The sequence below is a fragment of the Lissotriton vulgaris genome, chromosome 4_1, assembly GCF_964263255.1.
Source record: "Lissotriton vulgaris chromosome 4_1, aLisVul1.2, whole genome shotgun sequence".
In the NCBI taxonomy this organism is placed as follows: Eukaryota; Metazoa; Chordata; class Amphibia; order Caudata; family Salamandridae; genus Lissotriton; species Lissotriton vulgaris.
The window spans coordinates 1,874,895,941-1,874,915,486 of NC_141691.1; the positions used below are offsets into that span (position 1 = coordinate 1,874,895,941).

At 46.5% G+C, this 19,546-nt stretch overlaps 1 protein-coding gene across 1 annotated transcript in view; it reads right to left on the reverse strand.

The window, feature by feature from the left end:
* WASHC5 (WASH complex subunit 5) overlaps positions 1-19,546 on the reverse strand; it is a 402,037-nt gene that overhangs the window by 372,678 nt on the left and 9,813 nt on the right. The window contains exon 2 of the mRNA XM_086966205.1: positions 674-911. Within this exon, the coding sequence (XP_086822331.1) occupies positions 674-859 (186 nt within the window). The 5' untranslated portion in view covers positions 860-911. The remainder of the gene's footprint in view (positions 1-673; positions 912-19,546) is intronic.

The window sequence follows — 19,546 nt, forward strand, 5'->3', positions numbered from 1 at the left end:
GCTTTGACAATGCTGCAATTCAACAGGCACTGGCAAAGCCAAAATAGGAGTGAATCAGCACAGAATAGAATGAGTCTGCAGGGGTGCTGTAAAAAGGAGATGACCTAATTGAGGCATTCTGAACAAGGTGGCTTCTAAATAAATAATGAAGTATAAATGACAGAATGAAATCCAATGTGTGTGCAGACTAGGTTTTAAAAGTGTTCACTTCCACAGAATGCTGAGAGCTAACACCAGACTGATTAACAACCAAGTTAGCCACTAAAAGCCAGCTGAAAGGCAGTAGCCAAAAGCAGACATGGGCAGTCATAAAGCCCTTTATGTATCTTAATGCTAGTGTACATGTATGTGTATGTTTTGTGTTGTGCTGTGTGGTGTGTGATAACATTTGCTTTCTTGTCTGTAGGCAAGATGCCAAAATGTCACAAAAATGTGCCATTTAAAAGGCCTCCACAGCTCACTGGAGTTAGGACCAAACTATATTAAAGACAAAAAATGATTAAAAAAATTAAATGGATCAATTAAGAGCCACAACACGTTGCAGAGTCCTAATTTTGCTTGATATGTCAACACTTAGAAAAACTTAACATGCTCTTCAAATCAGCCTTGCTGAACAATTTTTCTTGTCATGGTGTTATGCAAAAATGAATGACACCAAAGTATCATACATTACCTTGAAGTAACTAAAGTCGAATATGAGATCTCCATATTTCTGCTGTTCGGCTTTATCCTTCAGTCGAAAGACATTTGGAATAAACTCAGAGAGCCTGAGAAATTCAGCAATGATGGCATTCCCACGAGAGACGATCCGTAAAATGGCCTGACCACAATGATTATTCTCTGCCAGAAAATCCACCATTGTGAGGGCAAGCAGGTAAAGGAGTGAAATATCTTAAATAGTGTGGAAACACCTAGAGACAAAACACATTTAGTAAGTTAGACCATGTCAAAGTTCACAGTTTACAAAACACAACCTATTTCTATTGTTTGTCAGATGGCAACTGCTACACTGAGATTTCCTTTGCAACATTTGCCATTACTGCTAGATCCCTTCTTCAGCGATCCAACAAGTACTGCTAAAGCACATTGACAGAAGTGACTTATATCCTAGGGTAAACACGCTGTGCAACCAAATAAATAGATGAGATTCAAAAACCTATATCAGAGCATATGTTACCCGTATAGAAAACGCTGTTTTGCAGTTTCCCACAATTACTATAATTTTGACTTTGCACATTTCAAGTGCTGTCGATGTCAATTTCATTGGTAAATGTATTTTGGTTCAAGTGGTACAGAACTCTACAGCTTGACAAACACAAAACATTGTCCCATTATATTGTGTTAGGTTTTAAAAACTATATTATCAGCATAACAGTGGAATTATGCATTTTGTATATATCAAGGAATAAAATGTGTATCAATATCTATGCACCAAAGAACATTAGATTGGGTAAGCAGAAACCTATCAAGTTTTAATATTTTAATGCCAAATTAAATAAAAGCTATTATTATCATAAAGACAATCATATAACAAAACAATTCTGCAATGCAAAATGAAGAAGAACACAACTCTGTGATACTTATGTACCGACAGTGGCACTTCAGGAAGCCTATAAGCCCATTTTTAGGTCTGGTGTTTGTCAAGAACTTTTTATTTTCCTATATATATTATATATATATATATATATATATATATCTATCTATCTATCAGGAACACTCCAAACTTCACCATACAAGAAAGGCACTGACTCCGTGAAATTTTGAATTCCAAATAAGTTTTATTCACTTATTGGCTGCTTGACGCGTTTCGGCGGTTAGCTCCCGCCTTGTTATATATATATGTATATATCTTCCACCAAAACATCCCAGCTTTCAGGGGCGCACTCCCAGCAGGCTGCACCATCCGGTGATAACACAATAACACAATCTCGCAATGCTGCTCCCAGATAATTTTCGCTGACCCGACGCGTTTCGGGGCTCACTGCCTCTTTCTCGAAGGTCATTTGCATATTGAAACTCACAGGCGGTTCTCTTTTCAGCATTTATTCGCGCTAAGTGCGCGCAGTGCATTTTAGGCTTTGTAGTCCTAGAGAACAAATGTAATACCTATAGTAGGTCCTGTGAATCATTTCAACGATTGGAAAAGCATTATTTCCACCCACAGTGGGCTTCGGAGCAACAAATATATATATGCTAGCAGCCCGTCCCGACGTTGTCCGGGAGGAATCAGGCTTCAGGGCCCCCGCCCGCCCTGACGTTGTCCGTGGGTCCCCCTGAGCCTTCCTAAGATAGAACAGCCATCCCTTTTGTTATTCAAATCTTACATGCTCCGATGGCAGGGATATCGCTCAGTTTGCAGTTCATACAGACTCCGACAGCCGTCACAAGGTAGACAGGTGTTTTCTGACTCAGACCTCGTCGGCCAGAATCCTCACAGTCAGTCGGTGTCATCTGCAAACGTGCCCTTGCCTTACCTTCACGCTCCTCCCACTCTCTGCTGCAAGCACCTGCTCCTCATACTGTTTCACGATTGTCACTTTTGTAATACATCTTTTGCTACCTCTTGTATTTTGCTCCCTTGTAAATGGTCTCATGTCGCTCACGTTTGCTTTTGTATTTTGCGGCGATGGCAGGGATATCGCTCAGGTTGCACAGTTCATACAGACTCCGACAGCCGTCACAAGGTACACGGGTGTTTTCTGACTCCGACCTCGTCGGCCAGAATCCTCACAGTCAGTCGGTGTCATCTGCAAACGTGCCCTTGCCTTACCTCCACGCTCCTCCTGCTCTCTGCTGCAAGCACCCGCTCCTCCGCTCGTCACCGCTCCTCCCCGTGCTGATCTCCGCTGCTCCTCCTTGCGCTCGTGTACGCCGCTCCTGATGTCAGCACGCACGTCGCGGCCGGCGCTACTTTGGAGGGACTACTTTTTTATTTAACTTAAATTTTTTAAACAACGTATATATTTTTTATTTATATAGCCTATGTCCATCTGCACACCCTGACAATTACAATGATGCATCAGGTGTTTGAACTGGCGCTGTGATTCCCGAGTTTACCTGGCTCAAAGGTTTGTGTTCTCTCTTTATAATAGTAGTATATATATATATATATATATATATATATATATATATATATATATATATATATATATATATATATATACACACACTTAACATGACTTTTAGCTAGCTTTCTTCGTCTGTTCGTTTGTTGCTGTGTCATTCACATTTTGCTCCTGCCCACGACTGCATAAAGCATGGGGTAGTGGGTCAGCTTCATAGAGCTACTGGCTAACTTCAATTTGAAGGACTGCATTTTGCTCTTTCACAAGGCCACATCTGCATACTGTGTGGTTCCTTTTATTGCCATTGTTTCTTGTTTTTAGTCTATCATAACTTTAGTGTTGCCTTTATGAAAAATCCTCAAGACCTTTCTTCTCAAAAACATCCTTCTGTGGTTTATTATTGCCTTTTCAATATAAAGGTTCTATCCCACAGAACTTACTTTCGTTTTTTAATAGCCAAATGAATACAAAGAGCTTCTTTCTCAGTAACAAAGTAGCTCAGGTCCTGACCTTTCAGAATCAATGAATTGCACTGGCTAAAGATATTTTAACATCCTGAAACTCAATATCAAATAGGGAGGACCACAAAAAGGAAACAACCTTTTTCAACAGCTTTCTTAAATGTAAAGTGCCTCTAGCAAATTGTGCAACGTATTATTAAGTTCACCAATACACAAAATATTTACTAAGTCCCCATCCTTGGACCTTCTTGCCTGAATCTTTCAAGCACACTCCTCAGATGAAATACATTTTCAAGAGAGGAACCAAAATTCAACACATTATTTGGATGCTCCAAAGTGATCTTGTGCCCTGGGCACCCCCCATTTTTTGCTGACTGGTACTGGTGGTAACTGACTCTGACTGATCCTGGGCTCTGCCTAACCAGGCCGAGGGCCAATGCTGTGCAGAAAAAGACACTTGGACTACAGTGAAAACACCTACATACACATGGTTACACTATGGTTTAGGGTACCCCTGTGATTGGCATGACCTCCTGTATAAGGCCCCAGCACATAATAGGGCAGGCGGATTGAAACTACCTTTAAGCCCCAAGTATACAATATGGCAGGGCAGTTTAGAGGCCAGCAGCCTTTTCTGCACCTGCATGTGTGCACTGCTGGAGCCTGAGGTCTGTTTAAATGCAGCCCTGTGTTGCAGTATTGCTTTTAAAAATGCAAAGTGTGCCCAAACTCGACTTTGATGTTTGTGGCACTTACAAATTTATAAACTACAATGTTTGGGCATGGTAGGTACCCTCAGGGTCTCCCCTGGGTGTCCCAGGGGAAGGGGGTCAGGTACTTATAAGGAAAAACCTTATAAAAAGGCTTTTATATGATGTGGAGTTAGTGAAATTGCGAATAGCAATCAGGGGTTTATAAAGCACACTACTCACCCGTGAGGGTCTCAAGGCGCTGGGGCGAGGGGAGGGGGTACAGCTCCGGTTCAGGCAAAGAGAAAGGTCTTGAGGTTCTTCCTGAAGATGTGCAGGTTGGGGGAGCGTCTGATGTTGACTGGGAGCTCATTTCAGGCTTTGGTTGCGACGTAGGAGAAAGCTCTTCCGCCTGCCCTGGTTCTGCGGATGCAGGGGGTCTCTGCGAGGGCGAGGTCGGTGGAGCGGAGGTTTCTCCTGGGTACGTGAAAGGAGACTCTCTCGTTGATGTATTTGGGTCCGATGTTGTGGTGGGATTCGTAGGCGTGGGAGAGCACCTTGTAGGTTATTCTCTTCTCGACGGAGAGCCAGTGGAGGTCTCGTAGGTGTTGTGTCATGTGTTCGTGCCATGGGGTTCCGTGCCATGGGGTTCCGAGGACAAATCTGGCTGCGGTGTTCTGGATGGTTTGGAGCTTGTGCAGGAGAGTTCTGCTGATTCCGGCATAGAGGGCGTTGCCATAGTCCAGTCTGCTGGTTATGAGTGCGACAGTTTTTCTGTATTCGGCCGGTTAGCTATTTGAAGGTCTTGCAGAGGATCTGAAGGCAGTTGAAACTGGTGGAGGCGATGGAGTTGATCTGCGGGTCATGGTGAGGGAGGAGTCGAGGATGATGCTGAGGTTCTGTGCAGGGTCTATTGGGGTAGGCGGGCTCCCGAGGGCAGAGGGCCACCAGGTGTTGTCCCAGGCAGAGGTGGAGGATCCGAGGATGAGGACCTCCATCTTCTCTGGGTTGAGCTTCAGGCAGCTGTTCTTCATCCAGGCTGCAACGTCCTTCATTCCTTCCTGGAAACAGCGTTTGGTGTCTTCGGGGTTCTTTGTGAGGGAGAGGATCAGCTGGGTGTCGTCAGCGTATGATACTATGCTGAGCCCCTACTGTCTGACTATGGCAGCGAGGGGGGTCATGTAGATGTTGAAGATCATGGGGCTGAGTGATGATCCTTGGGGTACTCTGGAGTTGATCTCCGTGGGTTCGGAGAGGAAAGGGTGGGAGACAGTGTCGAAGGCTGCGGAGAGGTCTAGTAGGACGAGGGCCACGGTGTGTCCGTGGTAGAGTAGAATGCAGATGTCATCGGTGGGGCCGAGGAGGGCGGTCTCGGTGCTATGGTTGCTGTGGAACCCGGACTGGGAGAAGTCCATGATGGAGTTCTCTTCGATGAAGGTAGGCAGCTGGGAGTTCACAAGTCTCTCAGTGACTTTGTGAATTGTTGTGTTCTGAGCACTCCTTATTTTTAACGCTTTTTTATTGGGTTAAGCCTACTCTATTGATCCGTGTGCTGCAACTAATAGAGTATACCCAAATACCCTAAAAGTAAACATGAAAATGTGGCTGGTCAACACACTGTTAACACAGACTTAGCTGCGCACAACATAAAATAAAATTTATCGATCAAACCTCTTTTATACTTTTCTGTATACGAATTATTTATTCATATTCATTTTTACAATCAATCAATTACTTCAAAAAACACATTGTCTAATGATTTGCATAAACATGATTTCATCCATAGACAAAGCAGCTTTAAACATTTTATACAAAAAAGAAAAACATTAGATTTCCTTGTGTATGTTGTAATTCGCCCAATGCATTTCGGGACTAAAATAGGGTCCCTTTGTCAGGGGCAACACTGCAAAATAAAATATAATATGCAGGCGCATGAATTGAATTGTACTTATTGGTAACAAATACACTTATGAAACTAACCTTCACCAACAAGCAGCACCCAAAAATGTGTAATGGTGATAAAACAGAAAAAACAAAAAACGAGATGAGCTAACTCACACTAGAACACGGAAATCCTTGCCTCTGGCTCTAATGAGCTTTTTGAAATCCAAAACAACTCCTGCAGAAACGAATAGCAAAAGTAATAATAACTAACACAATTCAAAAAGCCTACCAATTTACCTATCAGATATAAAGGTTTGTATGTATACCTGCTACTGCTCCAACAACTTGTATAACACGTGGATAACCGGCTCGTCTCAAAGACACCTCGTAATCAGAAACCTATTCACAAGAAGAGCAGTCTATTCAGTCCAGAGCAACGTCCGTAGTTAACTGAGAGCAGAAAAATAGACCTCCGACAACATTTCTTACCGACTTTCAGCGGGCGTAGCTCATAGCAAAAACCACACGGTGTTCCCTTTCCAACAGAAGTCACTCGCGCTTCCGATAACTCTACCATATCCTGGTATTTCAAGTCAAACCGCTATTCCTATTGGGCAGTGACGCAATGTAGCTACCAATCCGCATCGATTTTACTGTTACCGTCCATTACGTCAGAACCAAATGCGGAAGAGGACTTCTTCCGCATTCCCTGCTGTAACCAGTCAACCCGCTCTCGCTATTGGACAATACAACGGTGTTTCTGACAATCTCCATCAATTTCACTAGCGTCGTCCACTACGTCCAAATCAAGTCACTCAATCTATCATGCGTACTAGCTATTTGCCCGAAATAGTACCACGTGTTTCAACTGGGTGAAAAGTAAACAATGCAGCGCTAATAACAACAACGCCGAACTACCCGGCTGTGATACAATAAATGGGAGCGAATACAATATGCAAACCAAAAACTTACGTGGTAATGTTATGAAAAAACAGAATGTACACAAAAATAAATATGAAAATTAGTGAACAAATGAGAACGAAGATAATAGAGTGAAAAAATGAAACGTGCTCATGCATGATAATTCTGTGGTAAACCATTTTTCAGCATTAGGTTATTCATTACAGATATTAACAGAAATAATACTGTATGTTACCAATATAAACAAGAAACTGGAGAGTCATCATTTACAAAAACTGTTTCTGGTATCATTTACAAGTAACTGCTCAATTCAATACGATCATTTAGGCCCCCAGGAATCAGAGTACTAAGCATTTTGATCCAATATGATTCTCTCTGCAACAATTTTTTATTTTTGTTAATACCCTCTGATAATGTCACTACTTCTAGAATGGTGAATCTCAGTTGAGCTATCGAGTGCTTTTTTTCTAACCAATGTGTTGCAAGAGGTGATGTCATGGATTTATTTCTAATGTTGCTCTTATGCTCTGAAATTCGAGTTTTTATTTTACGTTCAGTCTTTCCTACATATGAAAGTCCGCATGGACATTTGATCATGTATATTACTTGGTTGTTATTGCAATCACCTTCAAACTTCAATTTAATTGTTTTTCCAGTATGTGGGTGGGTGATTTCATTACCAACAATTACATTGCTACAATGCACACAATTTGCACATCTCTTCATTCCTTTGTAGTCTTTCTTTTTTGAAGTCTCTGGTTGTTTCAACAATTCTTTCAAATTCTTAGAACGGGTATAAGCAAAAAGGGGTTTATCCTTGAAGCTATTCTGAAAGTCATTCTCCTGCTGGAGAAGTTCCCATCTCTGGTGGATGATGTTTTTTATCTTTTGTGAATTGGTTGAAAATTTAGAAACGAACACATTGCGTCTCTGAGCATCTTTTTTTGATTTTGAAAATAAATCTGTCCGATATTTCGCCAATGCTTTAGTTTGTGCTGTTTCTAGTACTTCAGTGGGGTAGCCTCTCTTTTTGTAGTTTTCCTTATATTCATTAATGTAGTCAATGCATTCATCCTGTTTCGTCACTATTCTCCTTATCCTCAGGAATTGAGAATATGGAAGGTTCTTCAACAGATTCTGAGGGTGAAAACTTTGGAAATGTAACATGCTGTTTTTATCAGTGGGTTTCCGATAAAGTGAGGTGTTAATACTTTTTCACTCTAGCTCAATCTTAACATCCAAATATGCAATTGTAGATCTGCTTATAGTGTGAGTGACTTGAATGCGTGGATTCCTTGAATTTAATATTGATATGTTCTGATTTAATTGTGCTTCTGTGCCAGACCATATTAAAAAGATGTCGTCGATAAAGCGACAAAAAAATTCAAGATTGTCTGTCCATTCTGTGTGTGCAAATACATGCTCATGTTCGAATTTCGCCATATAGGTGTTGGCATATACTGGGGCCCCAGTAAAACCCATTGATGTTCCGTTTAATTGCATGTAAAATCTATCTGCCCACTTGAAATAACTGTTTTGTAAGCAGAACTGGGTAAGCTCGAGTAAAAACACTGGATTCATTTCCATTTCTGGGTGTTGCAACAGCATCCATTCTTCAGCTTCAAGTCCATCGGTATGTCCAATTGAGGTGTATAACGACACTACATCAATAGTGCACAAAATGTATTCTTTCCCAGCTTTTAGTTGTATTGATGCCAACTTCAACAAAAAATCTGTTGTATCTTGTATGTATGTATGCCATTTTTGAACAAATGGTTGTAAAAAGTAGTCAATTATTTGTCCTGCTGGTTCAAAAATCGAATTACAACCCGACACTATGGGTCGGAAAGGTGGATCTTCCAAAGATTTGTGCACTTTGGGCAACATATAAATTTTTGGCCTACTTGGATTTTCAACCATTAGAAATTTTGCCATGTTTGGTGTGATCCAATCTTCATCAGTAGCTTTGTCAATCAACGATTTCAGTATTTTTTGTATTTCAATTGTCGGGTCTTGCTGTAGGAGTAGATAAATGTTGGTGTCATTCACATGTTCTTCCACTTTCTTATGGTAAAATTCTGTATCCATTAACACCAATGCTCCCCCTTTATCAGCTTTCTGGAAAGTTAACTCTGTTTTTTCCGCTAATTGTGTCAATATGCTTTTTTCCAATCTGTTTAGGTTATTAGGTATTTTCTTGTTGCATCTGTAATTCAATTTTTTAAAATCCTTTGTTACCAGAGTCTCAAAAAGATCTAATGTTTTGTGTGAAGTTGGTGCTTCAAACGTACTTTTCGGTCGAAAAATTTCTATCTTTTTTGATGCTTGGTTGTCATCTGTTGGTACCACATTATCAAAAAAATTCCTTAGTCTCAAGTTTCTCATAAATTTGTAGATCGCTATTTCATCTTCAAATTTGGAGCCTGTGTTTGTAGGAACAAACGTTATCCCTTTATTAAGAATCCTCTCTTCATGGATGGTCAAAGAATGCTTGGAGATATTTATTACGAGGGTTTCCCCTGGCTTCGTAATCCTTTTTTCAGTTTCTCTTTCTCTTTTTCTTTTTCCTCTCCTTGTTTTTTTGCTGTATCTTGCTCCGGTGGGCGATCTATTTCCACGACCTCGGTTAAAAAAGACACCTGTGGTCCTGAGGTACTTGCTTTCTCTGGCTGTGATGCACCTGTTGGGTAAGTTGTTTTCATGGGTGCTCGAGATGAATCAATATCTTTATCTGTGGCTAAACTTTCCTCAGAGGAAGTTGTTGTTGGCCTACGGGTGAAGCGTCTCTGGGCATACACCTCTGCCCAGGTGTATGCCTCGTTCAGCTTATAATCTATTGTGTCCCGTTTAAATTTTCTTAATTTGGTCTCTTGTAATTCTTTACCATATTCATCCAATTTGATGTTGAGATCACTCAAAAATCTGGCCAGTTCATCTTCAGGCATTCTTTCAGCAAGGTCCGATCGAATAGTAGAGATTTCTGTTTTGAGTTCATCAATGGTTTTTGCCAGTTCCTCGATGATTAGAAGGATTAAATCTAGCGAACACTTGTTTAATATTTGGTACCATTTTTCCATAAATTGTGGATTATTTTTTAACCTGTAGAGCATAGGTTTAATTGATAGTCTGAGTCCTCTGGGGATTCGATTCACCTTATGGTATTGAACCAACGTAGATGCATGTAATCTCTGGTTCAATTCACGTTTTGATGCAAATTCCAGTTGTTTCAATTGATGTCCTATAGATCCACCATGCGCCTGTAGATTAGTAACTTCACTTATTAAACCATACACCTCAGCCGCTTGTTCTGATGTGTAACCTCTTGTTATCGCTCTGTTTTCTGTTAATGATGCTATTGATTCGAAAGACATATTTGAATTTTTCTCACTTGGGTGCTCTAGAGCGAAAGTGGGTAATGTTGAAAATCTGAATTGTTGTGTTCTGAGCACTCCTTATTTTTAGGTTTAAAGCATTTTTATTAAAACGAAAGAAACATGGGGAAGGGAAGTAGGAGGTCAAGGTTACATACAGTACAATGAAAGAAAAAAAGACATGTTGCAGCAATTCTGGTCGGAAGGGGGGAGGTCGGTGGTCCAGGAGGGGAAGGGGAGGCATGAACTGTAAGGCAGTAAGGCAGTGCGCACAACCCTCCTATATTCCCCGACCCCCAACCAAAGCTAAGAGCAAGTAACTTTCTGCAAAACAGCAAAACACAACGCAGTCCCTCCAAGCCCCCCGCCCCCAGAAAAGGAAAAAGAAGAAAACAATACCCCAACATTCCCGTCCAATAGCCCTTAATAGAAGCATCCGCCCCAAACAGCCTACCCCCAACCCCTAATCCCCCCAGCCCCATCCCTCCTAGTCTGCCGGGGCCGCCGGTGGCGTCAGCCTAAGAAGGCGCAGGTACCTCGGACATGTGAGCTCCCGGAATTCTGTGGACAGCAGTGCCAGGAAGGGGTGCCAGAGCTCCTCGAACTGATCTACATTTCCAGCCACTGTGAGCGACATCTTCTCCATACCCAGTACCTGCCAGAGTCTATGTAGCCAACCAGTGATGGAGGGGGCAGTGGAGGTGCGCCAGTGAATAAGGATATTTTGGACCGCTGAGCCTAGCGCAATAGCAATCTGCCTACCCCTGCGGGACTTCAGCGGGTACATTAAGTCGTTGGGCAGGCCTAGCAAGACATACGCCGGGAAGCGCGGCAGCTCAATCTCAAAGTGTCTATCCACTTCATCCAAGACCTCTTTCCAGTAAGCAGTCAGTACCGGGCAATCCCACAGAATGTGCGATAGAGTACCCTCCTGTCCGCAGCCCCGCCAACATCCCTTGTCGGTGAGTTTGTGCATCTCATAGAGCCTCTCCGGGGTGTAATACCAGTAGGTGGAAACCTTAGTAAAGGTCTCCGTCAGCCCAGTGTGGTATGCAGAGTGCCTCGCCCGATATGCGATCTTGTCCCACTCCTTGTGACTCAGGGTCCTGCCCAACTCTCTGTGCCAGCGCTCCCTCCCCGGGTTATGGAAATGAAACGTCGGGGGTTGGAGAAACTTATACAGGTCGGAAATAAGCTTGGCCTCCGAGGTCCGGGTCACTAGCCACCGCTCGTAAGGAGTGATCTGACGGGCTGCAACGTCGCGCACCTGGGGTTGGAGAGCCCAGTGGCGGACCTGCATGTAGCGCAATCTGTCTACCTCCGTCAGGCCAAACTCCTGTCGAAGTTGCTGGAAAGGAAGCACCCCCTCCGGTCCGTAAATCTGAAAAAGTGCCCTGCAACCCGCGCTCACCCAGTGGGAAAAAGCTCCCGGCTCTAAACCCGGACTAAAGTCCGGGTTACCAACTATAGGTGTAAACGGTGATGGGAAGGTAGTTAGCTCGCGGAGCTCGCAAACCGCATCCCACACTCGCAGGGGAACCCGGGTGACAAAGGAGGCGTAGAGGTTAGCCGGGCGATGTGCGCGCCGCAGGAATGGAACCTCCTGAAGGGTACGTCCCGCTACCGCCTGATCCTGAAAAAGCCAGTGCTTGTCAGATTCCCACCTGCTCCATTCCACCAAATATCGAAGTTGCGCCGCCTGAAAATACTTCCGGAGATCCGGGATACCAAGGCCCCCCGCCTCCGGAGCAAGCGTAGAGAGAACTCTCTTCATCCGAGGCCTGCGGCCTTGCCACACGAAACGGGAGATGTCAGCCTGCGCTTGCTGTATCCAACCCACAGGGGGCTGGAGAGGTAGAGCGCGAAAAAGATACAAGATCTGAGGCAGCACCGTCATCTTCACCGCTGCGATACGGCCCAGCCACGAGAGCAGGCCCTTGTTCCATCGGCCGAGTTCCTCTTTAATCTTCTTGCTAAGGGAAGAGTAATTTGCTTTAACCATTTCAGGCAGCGAAGGCGCCAGCAGGATCCCTAGGTATGGCACCGTGGAAGAGGACCACTGCATGGGGAAAAGACGCTGAAGGTCTCTCCTGGTGTCCGCGGCAAGCGACACGTCCAGGGCAGCGGATTTAGCCATATTCATCTTAAAGCCGGCCACGCGTGCAAAGGCGTTCAGTTCCTGGACGCAAGCAGGGAGTGACCTCCTGGGGTCATCCAGGGTCAACAGGACATCGTCCGCATAAAGGCTAACAGTATGGGTATATTGACCCATCTTAACCCCAATAGCGTCCGGATTATCGCGTATCCTCTGGGCAAATGGCTCCATGTAGAGGGCGAACAAAAGCGGCGAAAGGGGACAGCCCTGTCTCGTACCGCGCTCAATGTCAAAACTACTAGAGCTGTGCCCATTGACCCGTACCGATGCTGATGGTCTTTTATAGCAATTGAAGATCATGGTGCGGAACTTCTCGCCGATTCCCAGTTTCCCGAGAACCAGCTCACGGTACGGCCAATGAACTCTATCAAAGGCCTTCTCCACGTCGACCGACAGTAACATCCGCTCCTCCGGGACGCGCGAGGCCTTTTCTAATATGTGTGTCACCCTCTTGGTGTTGTCAACTGTCTGTCTCCCGGGTACAAAGCCAGCCTGGTCTGCCTCCACCAGACCCGGTAGGTGCAGTCCAAGTCTGGCCGCTAGGATCCCTGTGTAGAGCTTAAGGTCAACATTCAGAAGCGAAATAGGCCTATAAGAACCACACAGGGTCCGGTCCTTCCCGGGTTTCGGGATAACCGACACAGTCGCGGAAAGAAGGTCCGGCGGAATAGCCCCCGGTTCGGAGAAGGAGTTGAACAGGCGAGCCAGGATAGGCGCCACTGTGGAACAGAAGGTCTTGTAAAACAAGGCCGTGTAGCCATCTGGGCCCGGGGCTTTACCGTGTTTCAATCGTGCTATGGCGGAGATGACCTCCTCCACATGGATGTCCCGCTCTAGGTGATCCGCTTGGGCGGGCTCTAGTACCGGGAGGGTCACCGACTCCAAATAATCCTCAGCATCCCTCGGTGAGGAGGGTTCCGCGGCATATAACGCCTCATAGAAGCTACGAAAGGAGTCCGCCACCTCCGCGTCACCGGAAACAGAAACCCCGTCTGCACCCACTAGCTCCTTCACCACATTGCGTTGCTGCGCAGCTCTGAGCCGGTGGGCCAGGAGCTTACCGCATCTGTCCCCGCCCGTGTAAAAGGCATGCTTCAGACGCAACGCCGCATATTCTGCTCGATCTAGGTCCAGCGCAGAGAGGAGTTTCCTCGCCGCTTTCAGCTGCCTCCAGACTCGAGGAGCCCCCGTGCGGCGGTGAACCTGCTCAAGTTCCCTGACCTGCGCAGTCAGTTCGTCCCTCTTACATTGCCGCTCCCTGTTCTCGGCCGAGGAGATAGAGATAAATTCCCCCCGCAGGACCGCTTTCAAGGCCGCCCACTGCGTCGCCTGAGACGTGTCGGGGTTGCCATTGTGGACCAAATAGTCCCGAATGACCTCCTCCACCCGCTTCACGACCGACTTCTTATGTAGAAGGGTATCCCGAAGCCGCCACAACCCTCTGGGGGGGGAGGCCGCCGGCCATGTAAAGACGCCGGAAACCGGTGCATGATTGGACAGGGACAAGACCCCGATGTCCGCCGCCGTGGCGGCCGTGCGCAGCGGTCCACTCACCAGGAGGTAGTCCAACCGCGAATAAGTGCGGTGCGCGTGGGAGAAATAGGAATAGTCCCTATCGGTGGGGTGCATGGCGCGCCAGAGGTCATGCAGGTTCAGCTCTGCAATCCGGTCTTGCACCACGCGGGAAAGCTCCCCCGTCTGTGGGGAGCGCTGGGCAGACCTATCCATAGCCGAGTTGAAGACAATGTTCAGGTCTCCCCCCAAGACAACATGGCGATCGGGCGAGGCAGTGACGTCCACCAACACTGAGTCCAGGAAACGATCCTGGTGATCATTCAGGCTGTAAACGGAGCCAACCGTGAAGGCAATACCCCCTAGCCGCATGCGATACGCTAGGAGCCTCCCCTTTTGTTCGGCATATTTGTACAATACCTCGCCCCTGAAAGAGCTAGCTAAAAGAATGGCTACGCCTGCAGTCTTGGTCGCCGCCGAAGAGAAGAATTGGGTGGGAAACTTGGCAGAGCGCAGCCTATGACAATCTTTGGGTAGCAGATGAGTTTCCTGCAAAAGGCATATGTCCGCTTGCGTCCCTTCCAGTAGGGATAGGATCGCTCTGCGCTTCACGGGATTGTTCAGACCCTTAACATTAAGGGTCACCACTTTCAGGGACGGCATCTCCCCCAGGGAATCGAAGCGCTGTGCAGCAGGCGAGGGATCAGCGGAGGGGGCGCGCGGGGCAGGCGCGCAGGGAAGGCCAGGACCGGCCTCACGCGTGCTTGGGCATTATCGGACGGGACCCCACCAACAACAAAACAACTCTTACGCCCTCCCAAAACTAACCCATGGCAACTAGCCAGAACCACAAACAAGCAAAAACACCCCATTGTCTCAGTCCAGCCCGGACGGGCAAGTCTGTAGAAAACAATCAAGTGGACGTTCAGCCACTCACCTCCAACCGTTCCCTCCCAACCCCCAGCCCCAACCCAGCATCGTAGAAGCTAAGCATCTCTCCCCCCGGAGTGAAATCAGGCCGTCAAGGCCACGCCGTTGGAGTCAGGCAAGTTCCTGGCCGCCGTTCTCAGGGCTTCCTCCATATCTGCCCTGATGGTAGGGGAATCAGGGCGACTCACAGTTGCTGACGATCTTCTCCTCGTCGATCTCCGCCGACTCCGTCTCTCCGAGCGCCTCCATGTGGGCGTCGCTCGGTCTTCCTCCTTGGCCGTGAGTCCCAACATCCCACAGATGTCTTGGAGGGAGCGCAGCTGGTGTAACACTCCGTTCCATCGAAAGATGAGGCGGAAGGGGTGACCCCAGGAGTAGGGCGTCTCGTGCTCCCGCAGAAAGTCTGTAGCAATCCGGAAGGACCTGCGCTTCTGCAGCGTGATGGCGGACAGGTCCTGATTGAGCGCCACAGGCCGCTCTCAAAGTGAAAGGCTGCTTCCTGCGGGCCTCCGCCATGATGCGCTCCTTCAAGGGGAAATCAGGCAGGAACGCCAGAATGTCCGGTGGGGGTGCTGAAGACTGGCGCTGTCGGCCCACTCTGTGCGCTCTGTCTATGCGGATCGGGAATTCTGCGTCCTCTCCCAGAATCTCCCGGAACAAGTCCTGTAGATAGGCCACCAGATCCGTCCCCTCGTCCGCGGATGGGACACCCCGCACCCGGATGTTGTTCCGTCTGGACCTGTTCTCGAGGTCCTCAGAGTTGGCCTGGAGCTCGACACACTGCTCTCGGAGACGGAGAACGTCCTGCTGGAGATGGACTATCTCCTCGTCACAGCGCTGGGCCGCCGTTTCCACCGTGTCAACACGCTCACCAAGGCCCTCCACCTCCTTGCGCACTTCTCGCACCTCGCTGGCCACCTCCTTCTTTAGCGTTTGGAAGTCGTCCTTGAGGGAGCTAAATAAGTCCTCCATAAAGGACCTGGTGACCGGTGGTTCGCCTCCAGTTGCGTCTGCCGAGGCCCGGGAGGACCCCGGCGACGGCTGCGTCCTGTCCCTTAGCTGCTGGGCCCTGCTGAGCATGTCCGGCAGAGTGCGATCACCCCTTCTCGAGCCTCCCCTCCCAGTCATCGTGGCCACTGCAGTGGGCAAGGTTCAGGGCCGGCCGCTGTAGATGCGTTCAGTCGCCTGCAGGCACCAGATGTGAGACCCCGCCGAGGACAAGGGTGCTGCGTCACAAGCGACAAAATGGCGGCTCAGGCCGGGGCGAGACAATCGTTGTACCGACCAAGGTGGCAATCGGGGGGCCAAAGTCAGGGTCTTTCAGAAGCGCACCCCTTGGGTGATCAGGACATGAGCCAATGCAAAAGTGGGCACCTGCCCGCCAAAGGCACGGGTGGAGGTCGCCAGCTCCAGCTCCTCAGGGAGAAGATGGCGGCAGGGCGGGGCCCGATAGAGCGGCCTGTGCTGGCGAGACCGTCGGCGACCCCCGGGGCACAATAAGCAAGGAAAGTCCACAGCTAGTGTCTCACAGTTCCGCCAGTGGGTTCGCCCAGGTCGGCTGCCGCGTAGATGCCTCCGTCCCTCTCCGCCAGGTCCGGGGCCCCACGCCGCGCCATGCACCGTTGTCGGTAGCGAGGGGCCAAAGTGCCAGCTAAGGTCCAGGGTCTGCTGCGCGTCGGTGGCACCGGTCACGTAGGCTTCGGCCGGGGAGCGCTGTTATTCTCCGGAGCACGTCGGGACCGGACACTCGGAATCACCAGCTTTCAGCACCAGGCCCAGCCGAGGCGCCTGGACAGCACTGCAATACGCTCCGCCTCCCAGGCTCTCCTCCGTGCTCCGAACTTTAAGCAAACTTTCGGGGTACTTCCCCCGGGGCGATAGGAGTCAAAGTAGTATCAATAGGTGCACCAGGAACTCCGACACATTCCTCTCACCCGCAAAGCAGCCGCGGGGGGAGAGAAGCGCCGAAATCGGGGCTCGAGCTGAGCCGGGCCGGAGGAGCTACGGGAGGAAGCGTCCGCTCACCCCGCCATCTTGGCCACGCCACCCCCACTCCTTATTTTTAACGCTTTTTTATTGGGTTAAGCCTACTCTATTGATCCGTGTGCTGCAACTAATAGAGTATACCCAAATACCCTAAAAGTAAACATGAAAATGTGGCTGGTCAACACACTGTTAACACAGACTTAGCTGCGCACAACATAAAATAAAATGTATCGATCAAACCTCTTTTATACTTTTCTGTATACGAATTATTTATTCATATTCATTTTTACAATCAATCAATTACTTCAAAAAACACATTGTCTAATGATTTGCATAAACATGATTTCATCCATAGACAAAGCAGCTTTAAACATTTTATACAAAAAAGAAAAACATTAGATTTCCTTGTGTATGTTGTAATTCGCCCAATGCATTTCGGGACTAAAATAGGGTCCCTTCGTCAGGGGAAACACTGCAAAATAAAATATAATATACAGGCGCATGAATTGAATTGTACTTATTGGTAACAAATACACTTATGAAACTAACCTCCACCAACAAGCAGCACCCAAAAATGTGTAATGGTGATAAAACAGAAAAAACAAAAAACGAGATGAGCTAACTCACACTCGAACACGGAAATCCTTGCCTCTGGCTCTAATGAGCTTTTTGAAATCCAAAACAACTCCTGCAGAAACGAATAGCAAAAGTAATAATAACTAACACAATTCAAAAAGCCTACCAATTTACCTATCAGATATAAAGGTTTGTATGTATACCTGCTACTGCTCCAACAACTTGTTTAACACGTGGATAACCGGCTCGTCTCAAAGACACCTCGTAATTAGAAACCTATTCACAAGAAGAGCAGTCTATTCAGTCCAGAGCAACGTCCGTAGTTAACTGAGAGCAGAAAAATAGACCTCCGACAACATTTCTTACCGACTTTCAGCGGGCGTAGCTCATAGCAAAAACCACACGGTGTTCCCTTTCCAACAGAAGTCACTCGCGCTTCTGATAACTCTACCATATCCTGGTATTTCAAGTCAAACCGCTATTCCTATTGGGCAGTGACGCGGTGTAGCTACCAATACGCATCGATTTTACTGTTACCGTCCATTACGTCAGAACCAAATGCGGAAGAGGACCTCTTCCGCATTCCCTGCTGTAACCAGTCAACCCAATCTCGCTATTGGACAATACAACGGTGTTTCTGACAATCCCCATCAATTTCACTAGCGTCGTCCACTACGTCCAAATCAAGTCACTCAATCTATCATGCGTACTAGCTATTTGCCCAATATAGTACCACGTGTTTCAACTGGGTGAAAAGTAAACAATGCAGCGCTAATAACAACAACGCCGAACTACCCGGCTGTGATACAATAAATGAATACAGAGAAGTATAAAAGTATAAAAGAGGTTTGATCGATAAATTTTATTTTATGTTGTGCGCAACTAAGTCTGTGTTAACAGTGTGTTGACCAGCCACATTTTCATGTTTACTTTTAGGGTATTTGGGTATACTCTATTTGTTGCAGCACACGGATCAATAGAGTAGGCTTAACCCAATAAAAAAGCGTTAAAAATAAGGAGTGCTCAGAACACAACAATTCAGATTTTCAACATTACCCACTTTCGCTCTAGAGCACCCAAGTGAGAAAAATTCAAATATGTCTTTCGAATCAATAGCATCATTAACAGAAAACAGAGCGATAACAAGAGGTTACACATCAGAACAAGCGGCTGAGGTGTATGGTTTAATAAGTGAAGTTACTAATCTACAGGCGCATGGTGGATCTATAGGACATCAATTGAAACAACTGGAATTTGCATCAAAACGTGAATTGAACCAGAGATTACATGCATCTACGCTGGTTCAATACCATAAGGTGAAACGAATCCCCAGAGGACTCAGACTATCAATTAAACCTATGCTCTACAGGTTAAAAAATAATCCACAATTTATGGAAAAATGGTACCAAATATTAAACAAGTGTTCGCTAGATTTAATCCTTCTAATCATCGAGGAACTGGCAAAAACCATTGATGAACTCAAAACAGAAATCTCTACTATTCGATCGGACCTTGCTGAAAGAATGCCTGAAGATGAACTGCAGGGCTCGACAAATTCACTCGACCTCTCGCATTTGCGAGTGAGATTGATAAAGGACGAGCTATTTTTAGGTCCTACTCGCCCTTTCTGGCGAGTAGGAATACAAACTTGACACTTGACCTCTGCCTCTGAAAGCAGAGGAAATGTGACAAGATAGGAAGATTTAAAGGCATCTTTATTGCACACAAAGTAAATGAGCAATAAAAATGCTTTTAAATCTTGTTAACTTGTCACATTTGCTCAGTTTTCAGAGTTTGAGGTCAAGTTCATTTAAGTTAGGTCGAGGAGATTTTATAGTTTACTAGACCTGCAGGTCTAGAGCATTTTTTATGATTTGTCGAGCCCTGAACAGGGCAGATTTTTGAGTGATCTCAACATCAAATTGGATGAATATGGTAAAGAATTACAAGAGACCAAATTAAGAAAATTTAAACGGGACACAATAGATTATAAGCT